Genomic DNA, 14,860 nt, shown 5'->3' with positions numbered 1-14,860 from the left:
TCAGTCCTTTCGGTGCGAGTCTTCGTTCTTCTGATCGGCTCTTCTCAAAGTACGCGTTCTGTCTGGCACTCGACCTCTTCCATCTCGGGAAGAGACACGTCGCCATGGCAACCTTAATGGCCGCGGCCTTGGGCAGGGAAAGGGGGGGGGGGGGCTGCGCGACCATGCTCGACATGTACGTCGCCTCGGCATCTTTTTTGTTGTTTTTTTGTTTTTTTGTTTTTTTTTTTCGTTTTGTTTGCACGCCGTTCTAGCTGTCATCGCGTCGCACACGGGCTAGCTCTCTCACACACACACATATACGCCGCCCCATTTTCTGTCGCCGTGCCTAACAACATCGCGTTCCAGTGGAGCGCAAGAAAAAGAACCGTATAGTAGTAGTGGTGATCGCAGCAGTACCACTGGAGCAAGGCGTCTTGCACGGGAAAAAGAACGGTATAGTTGCAGCAGTAGCAGTAGTACTTTGCGTGGGATAAACGATCGCGCGACCCACGAAGCAATTCCGAAAAGAAAACGACGTTCCACGCAGTTAGCGCGTTAGCCAAGGTCGAGCCAAGACGAGCCAATCTGTGCACTGTCGTGAACGCGGCAGTGTAATGTGCTATACGACGTGTGCCAGTGTATAGCTACTGGGCGCCTCAGTTCCCTAAACTGTTCCCCATTCTCCCGCTACTTCCCGACAACGAATATTTTTCAACGCTTTACGAAGTGCGAGTTCGAATGATACGCTGCTTGTGCAGCGTGTTCACGTGAGGTATGTGGAAGTTACTCGTGTGTATGTAACTATTCTTGAACACGGCCAAACACAAGCCAATCCAATGCCCAGCCGAGATTAGACATCCGTGCACTGGGCACTACAGCGAGTACAGATGCTAGCGTTCGGAATCCACAGACCGAGTCCCTTTCCGTTCCGACTGTTGCATGGCTTCGGAATTAACATAAAGAAGAAAAAGAAAGTTTTCGATTCAACTCTGTCCAAATGTCAAGCCTCGCCGAAAGTTTAAAGTACAGCACGGAGATTAAGCGTTTCGACGAAGGCCACGGAGCTTCCATTAAGCCAGTTCGAGCCAAGGCGACCTGATCCATTCGAGAACGACACCCTCCATGTTGCGCACAGAGGCGTAGCTGTTGGGCTTGTCCCTAATTCCCGCAATTCCCCAACCGGCATTCTAACGCTGCTCCCAAATAAAGAACATTTTTTTGGAGCCCTTGAAACACAAATACCGCGCGAGAATTTAAATTAACGCAGGTCGCAGTTCAAACGCTATCTTTTTAGTTGCGTTAAATTTAGAACGGTAAGGTCGGCTCCCGTTGAATCGGCCATCCCAACTGATCAAGAGCCACGGGACTTGCGCATAAACGAGGTCAGGCCGGGATTTGCATCGCCACCGCCGATACAGTGTTGGACAGCACGGTGCGGAGACTATACAGACAGACAGACACACACACACACACACGCACACACACACACACACGCACACACACACACACACACACACACACGCACACACACACACACACACACACACACACACACACACACACACACACACACACACACACACACACACAGCCGACAAGGGCCTGCTGTGCTTTCCGAACTGCCAGAGCGCAGCTTCCCTAATTTCCAATTCGGGGAGCCTTAACGTTATTTGCCGGCCGGGTTCCCTACATCTCGTTTGCAACGCTTTCCACCGCCGGCTTAACGCCGGCGAAGGCACAGCAGCAGCAGCAACGAAAATTTCGAGCCACTCGACCCGTAGTCCGATGGAGTCACGGGCAGCCGAACCGCGAGGGTCACAGCGCTCCCTATACGACCAATTTTCTCCGATATCCCGTTTTTTTATTCTCCCAGCGTCGTACGGAGCTTCCCGTTTCGACAAAGTAGGGAGAGGAGAGGGTGAGAGCACAGGAGTAAAGGGGACTTGAAAATTTCCCGCGCGTCCCGTATCCTCTTCTTTCACGGCAGGCCGCTCGATACAAACGACACCGCGCTATGCCGTCCCTTCACAGTTTCCCTAAGAACCCACGGCCACCGTACAATCCCATACTCCCCCTTAAGCTCTGCCCCCTTTTTTTTCTTTCCCCTATTTCCACTACTCCCCGAAACAAAAGCAAATTTATTTCTAAAGCCCGGACTTGTGCGTCCTCTTTTTTTTTACCTTTTTTTCCTCAGCCTGTACACATCGCAGAAAAGCTCGTTACCCCATCCTCCTATCCCTGCGTTGCCTCTCTTTTCATCCCGTGACACTTAAGACCAAAACACTCCCCCACAATCCCTAAACAGAGGTGCTCCCTGAAACCACTGTATTTCCACCACTCCTCCCTCACTCTTCGATCCTCGCCCCTTTTCTTTTGGCCAGTACAGTTACAACTCCTGATCCTCAGCGGCCGTCCCTCCAGCTCTTCCCACTTTCCTAATTTCCCGTTCTCTCACAAAAATACTAGCACTACGCATCCCTCTTTCTTCCCGCGAGCGTCGCAGAGGCTTCCTAAAGTTCGTCGATTGTCCTCGCGAGTCCATCTTCAGATAAAGCAGGAACCACATCTATCTCTCTCTCTCTCTGTATAAAAAAAGGCGCGACCTTCTTTTCCCTTTCATTCCCCCAGAATCCCTGCCGGCGCGCTCATTAGGGACTCGCCGTCGGGGCCAAACTGCTCACTCGCGCTGCTCTGGGAGCTAGCTGCTTGCCTGCCCGCCAGTGTGGTTGCCGCGGCTACACACGGTGACGACGTTTGCGACGGCGCGCCGCGCATGCTTACACCAATGAAGCGCGTGGGGACCCACCCTGCAAACCCGCTCGGTTCTTTCTTTCTTTCTCCGCTTGTCTTCTACAGTTCGCTATTTGCGTGCATTGTTCTCGCGTGCAACCTCTTCTTCTTTTTCTCTTTCCTAGCTTTATCGCGACCCCCTTTGAGCTGCGTCCGTTAAGCAACGCTAAGGACGAGAAGCACTGGACAATGAGGAGTGAGAAAGCGCACAGAGAGGGGAGGGGGGGGGGGGGAAGTAAAAACGAGGCGGCGACGAACGAAGGCAAAGAAAAGCCACGAGATAACCGCGCGTCAGTTTCTCTGCCCATTAAGGTTTTCTTTTTATCCTTTTGTTTTTCTTTCACTATTCTCTAGCATCATCTCGCTCGGCTGTTCTCCGCTAAAGACTCCTTTTCACGTTGACTATCACTCGCTTTCTCCGGCAATGCGTGTCACACATGGAGCGGAGCGTATACAGCGGTGCTTGCTTGCTGGCTGGCTGGCTGGCTGGCTGGCTGGCTGGCTGGCTTGCTTGCTTGCTTGCTTGCTTGCTTGCTTGCTAAGGCCCCGTGTATTTTCATGGTGCTCCCGCTACTATAACGGTAATGGGTCGACGGGCCGCTTAGTCGACGGCGACGCGGCGGTTGCAGCAAGGCCTCCATAAGGGCTGATCGCCTCCGCGCTCATAAAGGACAGGAGTGCGTGGTACGAACGCACTATGTGAAACACGGCCACGCGTTGGCAGCACACCGACAATCTCATCTCATTCAGTGTGTGTGCGCGCTCCTGACGGTACTTACTTACAGCGCGCTTGCGTGCCTTCTGTACTTTTGGCAGCGCCACTTGCTTTATTTTCCCGGTTAATTGAGAGCTATACGTAAGCATTACTATATAGACTTTGCGCTCGTGCCACCGTGCGGCTCCGCTAATTAAAGAACCACGGAGCATGTGTATACACGTATCCGCGTGCAAGTAAAACTGGGGGTTGCGACGCCGGTGTGTTTTTTTTTTATACGCTCCCGTAGTTGCTTCTCTTGTATGCTTTGCCATCACGTGTGTTTCAACACTGCGCGTGGTTCTCCTATGGACGACATTTTTAGCTGCACACAACGGCATGACGATCAGCGCCATCATTACCGAGACCACCGCTCCAAACGCAGACGCGCCGATCATTTCTTTTATGACAATTTAGAGCCAGATATATAAACAAACTTCATTGATCCTGGAACTAAACGCGAGGCCACGTAGCCCAGTTATTCCTGGAATTCCGTTTTTGTTTGTTTTTTTCTTTTGCGCGTATCCCTTGTTCCATAAATATTTGCGACCTATACCAACGTGTCCGTTAACAACTGTCGCGCCACATCGAGGCCCATGACACGGTCGACCGGCTTCTCGCTAGAAACACAGTCGCAAAAACAAGTTTTTACCACAGACGAATATCGCCGCGCCGTTTTCGCTCGGAGCAATCTCTTCAGCGCAGGCCCACCACACGGAAGCAAGTGAAGCCAAACTTAGCGCGTCACACACCAATCTACTTCTGTAAGAATGAAACAGCGCATATATATATATATATATATATATATATATATATATATATATATATATATATATATATATATATAGCGAGAGCAGACACACAGCGTCTGGTTTCCCATGATCAGATTTGCTTCGGCCATATAGACTACATGTAGTACAATGCAGCGTTCCATTCCCTGCACTTTCCTGTATATTGTGAGTAGTAAACGCAAATCTCATCCGGCGACTGTACCGTTCTGCCTTCCTTCCCTTGCATCTATACACTCGCAAGAAGACGCGTGTGTCAAGTTCTTGTAGGAAGTGCCCCGGGAGAAGACGCTATGCGGAAGAACGGGACGCGCGGGGGGGGAGGGGGGGGGGGGGAATCTGTCTCCCTCTGGGAAATGACTTCGTCCTGTTTACTCTCGTGTCGTTCTTCAATCGGATATAAGCACTTCTTTCTTTTTTTTTTCTTCTTTTTTTTCAGCTGGCTTACTTGGTTTGTTCTGCACATTTCGGACGGCCAGCGAACTACTACAGGAGCGCAAAGGAAAGGACAGCGCGCACGCAAGCAAGCAAGCACGCACGCGCACACACACACGCACACACACACACACACACACACACAACACACACACACACACACACACACACACACGCACCACACACGCACGCACGCACACACGCACACGCACGCACGCACTCGTGATCATACAATATAGAGAGCAGATTGTGTTTGCGGGGACGAGTTCGTTCTATTGCTCGCACCGTTCGATGCCTGCTGCTCGTGTCGGCCGTTCGCCTCGAAACTGCACGGATGACCGGTCGCGTCCGCTTTCTACGCAGCGACAGCTGACTCGACTTCGATCGGGCCGTCAAGCGCTACGAACATGCGCCGCGCCCACGACTTCATGCGCGCAATTTATTGACAAGTCTTCAACCGCCGTGGTATAGCTTAACATGCCATGCTAAACTCTGAAGACGCGGGTTCGATTCCCAGATCTCCCCCCCCCCTTGTTACGCCAATGCCGCACCCCCCCCCCCCCCCTCCGGCAAGCTTTCCGCACACAACGCAGTTTAGCAGAGCCTCCGAGATTGGAGGCACTGGAAGTTTTCTGCACTTCACTTGGTTTCGCAGTGCGTCCGGTCGGCCCACCTTTGACAAAGCGACGATGCCATGTGATGACGTCAGATTTTGGCGACCTATGACGTCATGATGACTCGTATTGACGCCGACGGTCACTTACCGTATTTGATGACCCATCCGAAGCTTTCGCCTTAATATAACGACTTCGCTATAACGAGGACTTCCTGTATACGTATACCGGCCAGACCGCAAATCTGCACAATCAGTAAACGCGTTTTCCCGCGCGTGAGCGCATGCGCTGAAAACGAGGAGGCCGCTGCAGGTCCTTCCCTTCCGTGCGGGGGACCCTCGGAAAAGTTTTCGAAGCCCCTCAAGACGAGCGGCGCAACTTTTCTAGTTAGCGCTATAGCCCTCTCGCGGGGATTATACGCGCGGTCCGTGCGCGCAATTACAAGGAGTTTCTAGCAGCGCGCTCTCTCTTGGCGCGTCCACTTTATACGAGCGCGACGGCGAGGCTTCCTTCCCGTGAACACGAGCGGCTGATCAAGGCGCTATTTGCATGCCAAACCTCGCCGGGCTTTCCGCGAGGGATCAGTCACGGACGTTATAGTGGTACGCACCCTTGACGGCGTTCCGCTTCGCGCGCGATCATCCCCACCCATTGCCATCCGAGAAAGCGCGCAGCAGCGGCGCCGCGACCATTGTGATTAGCACACCGCGCCGCTGCCGTGTATATAGCGTGGCCGCTACGATTCGGGTGCGTATAGCGTAACCCAGAAGAGCGTTCGTGTTAGCGACACCTGCGCGCCTTTTGGGGGCTCGAGATTAAGAGTTTAAGGCGAAAAAGCCTCAGGTGCCTCATCAGACGCGGAAATTGACCGTCGGCGTCGTCAACGCGAGTGATGCAGAAGATCATCGCGTGATGTCGTCACCATATGACGTTATAACGACGCCAAGTATGGTCAATATTTGTGATCTTGGTCAAAGGCCGATCACGGAGGCTGTGCAGAACCAGGTGAGGTGCACAAGGCTTTCGGAGGGGGCCGGGGGAGGATAAGTACATCAACTGATAAGGAGAGGATGGCTTTCGCCTTCGAGTCGTCTTATAGGCAAATGTATAAAAAAACCCTGGGATTTTTAGAATAACAGAGAGCTGAGCTAGTTGGTAAGTATTCATTCTAAAAAGACAGGGCGTGCAAACAAGGACACAAGAAAGAAGTCGGGACACCACAAACGCCGACTAACAACTGAAGAGACGCACAACGGCTGAAAAGGAAAGAAGGCACGAAAACTTATCTGCGCATGCCCATGCAACAGGCGAACCTATCAATGCGGCACGCGTGGCGGTCTACGTTGAAGATAACTGTTAAGGCATTTGATTTCATCTTTATGCAAGTTAATCGACGGTTGGCTCACGCATGCGCTACCACTATTCTCGATATGCCATGCTTCAAGGGATTTTCTTTTTATATACAATCTTTACGACCACTCCCGCGCGCTTGCAGTGTGCGTACATTTCGACAAAGGCTACGCATGCGTCGTGGGACCCGTTTTATTTAAAGCCCGGTAGGGCGCGTCGAGTTAACCAGATACTGTGATCTGCGACAGGCGTGAGTTATCCTTTCGCCCGCTTACCTGCGCGCCCCGTTGCTTCTTTCGTACCGCTTATTTAAGTACAAAAAAAGGACAGTGACTGTATAGTACATGGTGAAACGCGCGTTCTGCCCCTTCGTTGTCGGGAGCGCACGTTTCATTCGTTCGCGCATCACAAGAAGCTTCGCGACAGCCCTGACTACAGTTCCGTTTTCGTCGCGAACAAGCTCCTGCACAGGATGACCGGAAAGCGCGGCAAACGTACGGAGATGAAAAAAAAAAATAATAAAGTAAAATAAAATAAAATAAAATTCGGAACGAGAACCAAATGTTTTGAATTGAAAGAGTACGAGCGAACTAATATCTGCGCAAACATCGTTCCTTTCTCGTTTTTCGTGTTCCGTATAGCCTCGAACTGAAGTATGTGTGCTCACCAGATAACATGGATTAGCAATCGAGTGACGCGTTCGCTTCCTGTGTACAGGATATACAGAGTCTGTGTCGGGCCCGCGCGTCCTGTGTTTATTTTTTCTAGTTTTTTTTTTTCTAACGGTGAAAGCCTGGCTGATGCTTTAGTTGCGCTGAAAGTGCCTGTCTGTGCATTTCGTTTACTTCCGAGCATACGCCGAGCGAGACAACACGACGACAGCAACACGCGAGGTATCGAAATGCGGATGTATCTGAACACGAAAAAACAATCAAATCAAATCAAATCAAACCTTCTTTCATCTCAGGAAAGAGAAAAATAAAGGGGGTGGTGGGAAAAACTGCTTTTTACTGCAGCTTGACTGAGCCTGGTCCCTTGTGTTACAGTTCCGTTAAACCCCAAATATTATTATTATTGTGTTACAGTTCGACAATACGAAGGAAAGAAGAGGACTTTTAAGGGCTCGTTTTTTCTTTGTTAGACACAATATTAATGAGAACTAACAGACAATAATGCCAAGGAAAATGGCATTATTGTTTGTTAGTTCTGATTAATAGTTCGACAGTATGCAGCACTGAACTAGGTACAATACTCACGGATTCAAACTCGACATAAATTCTTTTTTTTTTATATATAACGACTGGTACGCGCAATCGTTCGAGATAACCACGTCATATCGCGGAGAATCTGGTCTCTACAGAAAATGTTGGCTCTGATCTACGCATTCGAATCCATATTACGGCGGTATGACCCGAAGTGTTTCTTTTTTATATTTTGCTCCATTTTTTTTCTTGTTATGACGGAAGTGTACTTATAAAGTATCTGCTTTGTTGACACAATCTGTTCCTTTAAATGCATATTTATTTAGACCCCCTACTAGCCAGTGGCTCTGGGTCTAACCAGTGTTGCGTATTTTCCTGTAATAAGAGAACACGAAATAAAAAAGGATTGATTGATTGATTGATTGATTGATTGATTGATTGATTGATTGATTGATTGATTGATTGAACTGAAGAAGGTAGAAACGAAAGTATGTGCGTCACTCAGCCCTAGATTGTCTTGTTTCAATCCGTAAGTACTGTACATGACAGCTGAGCACAAGTCTACACAAACAAACAAACAAACAAACAAACAAAATGGAGCTGACGGTTTTCGTTCACTATTATAATTTTTTTTAATCCACCCCGGTGTTCGTTTTCCGGGCCGGGCGCGCTTAAAAAAGTTCAGCCATCTTTCCTTCCTCGGTACGTTCTTTTTTTTTTTTGCTTGTATCTAAACATGACGCTTGAAATCTTCGGAGGCACTGCGTCGCACATCAGAAAACATGGCTGCCATAGCTGGCCTGTCGGCAGTCCGCTCAGTGAAGAGAAAAAGACGAAAACCCATCAACGGTTAACGTATACCCTGTTAGTGTAACATGAGCAGCGGGATGATTTGTTGAAACAGCGAGACGCGGCCATCTAGTACATATCGCGTCACCGCAGCGAGTAGCGTAGCGTGAGGTAGCATGGTTGTACTCCTTTTCTCTGCTATAACAATGTAACTACATTATAACGTAAAAAAGAAACAGTATAACTACGTCATCACTGCACTTGACGGCAGACCAAAGCGTTAGTGCATGAACTGTACCTGCCATGTGTGTACACGAGAAGCGCAGGCTCGGATTCCTTGACTGCAGTGACTCAATTCGTGTCGTGGATGCGAGCTTTCCCTAATCTCCGATCAAATAGGTCCTTAAAAAATTCAGGAACCCTTCCCCTAGTCGGGAAAAATGGGGGCATGCGAAGCTTGGCGCGTGCAGGTGCCTGACTTACTCCTTTCATTCCTTTCTTTTGTTTCTTATAGCACGGCGCAATGCTCCCTCCTAAGTGTTTCCCTCCCCCATGCCGGGAATCGGACCTGCATCCACGTGCTTATAGCAGCGCGACGCTTGAGTTGCTACGGGCAACAACGAAGGTCATGCGTTCGTATCCAGGCAACAATGAAATGTGGCAACGTGAAATGGCAAGTGACCTCGATTAAAAGGTCAGACTGCCACATCAGAGACGGGTGATCGCCGACAAGCCCACTATCGAGAGAGTATCAATTATTCGAAAACGGAGCGTACAGATACGCAAGTGAGCGGCGCACCTTTGAGGTCCGCATTTCTGTAGGCTCGCCGGCGCCGGGTTTTTAGAGTACGACGCCGCCGCGGAGCTTTTAAGCTTCGCTTAAAAGTTTCTTACATACGTTTACGAGGGGCAAGCGATAGGATTTCTTGTCTACAGTGACTTCTTTTAGTCCGTGGCAACGAGTTCCTAACACCTGACAAAAGGCCAAAAAAAAAAAGTGTGTTATAACTCAAACCTCATTATAATAAAGTCACATCTGCCACGAAAATAACTTCGTTATATCCGAAAATTCTTTATAAACTTTTCCTTGTAACACTGTATTACAAGACTGTTCTTCATTTACTTCGTTATAACCGATAATTCGTTATATCCATGTTCGTTATATCGAGGTTTGGTACATCTTTTAGAGCCTTAGACAAAGAGAGAAAGAGAGAGAAACGCTTATTCGGGAGACAATTCCACCACTTACGTCCCTCGTGTACGGACCAATCGAGGGCTTATTTCCTCATGACGTCACGCGAACAGACTGCTGGCGTCACGTGTTGTGCCGAAAAGACTGGAAACGCCGGGATAGTATAACGCGATAGTATAAGGTTTTCCTTGTAACACTATCTATTACAAGACTTCTTCATTTACTTCGTTATAACCGATAATTCGTTATATCCATGTTCGTTATATCGAGGTTTGGTACATCTTTTAGAGCCTTAGACAAAGAGAGAGAGAGAAAGAGAGAGAGAAACGCTTATTCGCAAAAAAAGTAGGTGTGAGACATCCACGATCACATTCCGTGCGTGGTGTTTGTGTATCTGGCTGTGGAGTTTTGACTTTTTTTTTTCTTTAAACAAAAGCCGGTCGCTCAAGTATTCTGCTTTTCCGCCTTGTTTCAGAAGCACCGCTCCGAGAAGAAGGCGCACAGCGAATTGGAGGGCAGCGACACCTGGCGCAAGTTGCACAAGTCCAACAAGCACAGCAAGGAGCGTTTCCACCACCACGAGAAGCACGTGAGTGCATACATGCGCATGTTCCCCATAGTGTTGTTCACTTGGAACACACTGTTCACCAGCTGTGCGTGTATATCTAGAGCAAGTGCATATAGCACCGCCACGTTTGAGGGCGTCTATAGAGTGAACAGTGTGATCACCTCGCTGCACTGTCGTTAGAGGTCGTCACAGGCCCCGCCGATTCCTGATCACGTGATTAGTCTCGATACGGCGTGCTCGCAAGTAGCATTAGTAGCAGGTGGTCGTTTAAGAACTACTAACTAGGGTTATGCTACCAGCTACTAGGATTGACGTTTAATATAGAATATACAGTTTAATATAGTTTTATATACTATTGTATGCGTTGAAAAGCGCGCCTTTCTTGACACGCAAAGCCGTACTACGGAAACAACAACAACATGATGCAGTGGACGACGTGGGCGGTTTTCAAAAACAGCTGGAGTTTGTCCTTGCCTTCAGCGTGGTGACTATGCCGTTTCGAATTCCTAGCAGCGTGACATTGTCATCACATCCAGCAAGATTTAACGGCAGCTTCATGCTGGCTTAACGTGCATTACACGCATTATGGTGTGTATTATGTGTATTATAATGTGTATTATTTAGCTATACACTGGTCACATTTAATGAACGCTCATAAGCGCATCATCCGCATACAGATCGCATATATCGAAGCGATATTAATCCAACTCTTGCAAACACAATGTCGCCAGCAAAAAGAAATGCTATAATTACGTACCCGCAAACTTTCCGCGCGGACTTTGCACAATCAGTGTGAAAAGTTTATGGAGACAACGAGTCACAGAAAAAAGGATGAATACTCCCGCTGCTTCCGCAGGAAGCCGTGAATTTAGATTTCCCGCCTGTTCCAAAGCGTGCTAGCAACGTGTAGTGTGCAGTTCCACCGAATACAGTCGCGAATTACTGGTAAATTCAGTTTTTTTAGACCTATAGTGGTCTCTAAACTTTTTACACCGACTGTACATACGCACACGCACGCATCGTGGTTACTGAGCGGTCGTGTCTTTCTCTCTTTTTTTTTTTTTCAGGAGATATGTTGCGTAAAATTTAAAGGGCCTCTAAACCACTCCGAGTTCAAAGACGAGAGAGTGGTTTCCTCCTCGCCATCGCCACCCTTCCTACAGGGAGCTATCAGCTCCCCGTCGCTTATTTCCACAAAAAAAAAAAAAAAACACCTGGACAATGTCAGCACTGCGCGTTCAGCCTATCAGAATATCGCGCTTTTCGGCTACACGCTGTTATATCCGCTGGCGCAGTCGAAAAGGCACAAAACGAAGTGAAACCAGTTGATTGCGCGGGACAGTCACGCGAGACGAGGCAGAATAAGCGTGCGACTGCATGCATAGCAGGGTGGGAGACAATTCAACCACTTACGTCCCTCGTGTACGGACCAATCAAGGGATCATTTCCTCATGACGTCACGTGAACAGACTGCTGGCGTCACGTGTTGTGCCGAAAAGACTGGAAACGCCGGGATAGTATAACGCGATAGTATAAGGTTGTTATGGGGGCCCTTCAAGCGATACCGCGGTGTCCGGGTTTCTCAGTTTTCCGTGCCGGAAGACGCGTACGCTGCTGTTCGTTGCCGTAACTTGTTTTATCTGCTAAACGTCGGTGTCGTGACGAGAAACACTCCACCCTACAAAACATACTCGTCTCCAGACGTTGTGCAGTGGTGCAGTGCGAAAGCGCTGACCGCGGATAAGATAAAAGCTTTCAGCGGGGCTGTGAAAAAGTCTGCAAAACGCTTTGCGAAGTGTCGTCGTGTGCTCTAAAACAACCCGACATACGGTCGCCCCTTAGCGAATGAAACTATAAAAATAAACTGACTATACGGCTATGTTCTTTTATATGGATGGCTGCTGAAACGACGGTTTCTGAAAGTGTCTATATACTATGTCCTTCGTCCAGTAAAAACATATATGAGCATTGCGTGAGCCATTCGAGAGACGAGAACGTTTCCTGCTTACGAAGCGGGACGCGCGCGTTCTAGTCGCCTGTCGCGATTATAGAACGCAGACGACGCTGTATAAAAAATAGAGACAGAGGGCAAATAAGGCGTGATGCGTACACGCTGATAAGCGAGCTTTCAGCAATTTTTTAGGACGACTGCAGACAATAATTTAAAGGAAACTTACAGGGTCCCTTCTGCATTCACCTAATACGACTCGAAGGCGAAAGCCATCTTTTTTTTATCTTCAGTCGATGTATTCATCCCCCCCCCCCTCCCTACAAAAGCCTTCTGCACCTAATGTGGTTTCGCACTGCCTCCAAGATCGGAGGCATTGAGAGCCTTCTGCGCCTCACCTGGTTATGAGCTGCCTCCGTGATCAGCCCACCTTTGACTAAGTGACGATGTCATTTGATGACGTCATAATGTGACGTCATGATGGCTTCACAAATTTTGGCGATCTGTAACGTCATGATGACGTCATGACGTGACGATGATCTTCTGCATCACTCGTGTTGACGCCGCCGGTCAATTTTCGCGTTTGATGAGGCATCTAAGGCTTTCGCCTTAATACTTACGTCAGCTGTGCCTTTCGAGGCAATGTCTACCAGGGTCTTTTTCAAACACATTGTTACGGCGGTGGTATACGGTAAACGTTTCTGATCAAGCTGAACTACCGTAGTTACTCGCTTTACTGCCGGTATTGACTAAAGTGGGCTAGCGTTAGCTAACGATCCCCAAATGATGCCTAACGTCGGTCAGCGACGGCTCGCTATTAGAACATATCGCCTGTAGTGTTGGATACCCGGTGGCCTCTCGCGGGCACATGCAATCGCGAAAGCTGGCCACTATAGCCTCGGTTGTATCGTTAGCTCACCGAACTTCTTGCACATATCTTGCACCGACAGCGCTGCACGCTACGTATTTAGACTTCCGAGCAGCAGTATATTTAATGAATGAATGAATGAATAAATGAATGAATGATGTAGCAGTTCTAATCCATAAAGCTGCTTCATCCATCGCCCTATCCATACACCCAACTTATTTTCGGTCTCCTTGACTCACGAGTCACTACGGACTTGGTAACTGTTCTTTTGTCTCATCTACCCATGTATAAATGCGCTCGTGATAAATTTAACCCCTTTCCGGGCGCCAATGGAAGGGTCTCGCGCGCTGGCATTGAGATATAGGCTCTGTCCGCTGGCAACGCCCCCGTCTGTCTCGCTTCGTTCATTCTAATTTATCACCACGTCCGAGCTATACGGGAAAAGGCAAAACTCGGCCGCACTATACTCACTGAAGATATGCGCATCGCAATGTAGCACCATCCGTCGTGGCAGTGAAACGGGGTGATACATATACACCACGCTGAACGGGCACGCCTGATCAAAAATGCGACCACGTATAGTATATACAGAATTCAAAACCTCTATAGTCTGTATATACACACATCAAAAAGAACGAGAAAGAAAGAAGGGTGAGGGAGAGGGGACCATCAGGATAAGAAGTGATAGGTTTCGTATATTCGAATATACCAACGGACAGAAAGAGAAAAGGCGTGTAGAGATGATGTGGGCGCGGTGCCTGGGGCTGACCGTAAGAATCCGCATAGCTCTTCATAGAGAACTGTCGAACTGTCGGGGATTCACACACATATACGCACAGTGTGTATGTGTACATACATACATACATACATACATACATACATACATACATACATACATACATATGTGGTTTACGTTGAATCGAAGAGGTGAGAGAAACCCGACATACCTTTTCACTATGTACCTAAATCACGATATACGCACACGCGCTAGTGAGCAACCCTGGAGTGATTTTGCGTGCTTCAGTGATATGCCCGATCCTTTCGGCTTGAGGTGACGCCGCGCTTTCGCCATTTTCTTCATGCGCGGCGGTGCTCTCGATATGTTTCAATCAGAACTGTATACGGCAGTGTTGAAATGATGTCTCGTTCATATATATATATATATATATATATATATATATATATATATATATATATATATATATATATATATATATATATGTGTGTGTGTGTGTGTGTGTGTGTGCGTGCGTGTGTGTGTGTGTGCAAAGAGAAGAGAACCTGTCGGCGAATATGTGAGGGCCGCTTCTCTCCGAACAGCTCCGGTGTGTGTTTTATTCCATTTTTTTGTTTGTTTCCTTTCCGAGGTACTCAGCATCAGGGGCCACGTTGAGTTGCGGTGACGCGCAGAATGCGAGTTTTCGCAATCCCACCACGGCCTGATCGAGTGCGCACGCGCGAGCGAGCCACACGACGCACGTAACGCGCGCAGTATAGGTATAGAGGTCTTATCGCACGCCACGGTAGTGACCGAGACATTGAGAAATGCGCAAAGATTACGCTGTGTATATAGAGTCGAG

General features: G+C 48.5%; 2 protein-coding genes across 2 annotated transcripts in view; one reads left to right on the top strand and one right to left on the bottom strand.

Moving 5' to 3' along the window:
• LOC119404742 (TBC1 domain family member 2B) overlaps positions 1–14,860 on the bottom strand; it is a 177,964-nt gene that overhangs the window by 96,487 nt on the left and 66,617 nt on the right. The window lies entirely within an intron of this gene.
• LOC119404741 (histidine-rich glycoprotein) overlaps positions 1–14,860 on the top strand; it is a 129,712-nt gene that overhangs the window by 90,817 nt on the left and 24,035 nt on the right. Inside the window, exon 2 of the mRNA XM_037671409.2 lies at positions 10,372–10,485. Within this exon, the coding sequence (XP_037527337.1) occupies positions 10,372–10,485 (114 nt within the window). The remainder of the gene's footprint in view (positions 1–10,371; positions 10,486–14,860) is intronic.

This window comes from Rhipicephalus sanguineus, chromosome 9 (genome assembly GCF_013339695.2).
Source record: "Rhipicephalus sanguineus isolate Rsan-2018 chromosome 9, BIME_Rsan_1.4, whole genome shotgun sequence".
Taxonomy (NCBI): domain Eukaryota; kingdom Metazoa; phylum Arthropoda; class Arachnida; order Ixodida; family Ixodidae; genus Rhipicephalus; species Rhipicephalus sanguineus.
The sequence above is the reverse complement of the archived record's forward strand: the minus strand, read 5'-3'. Positions and strand labels throughout refer to the sequence as shown.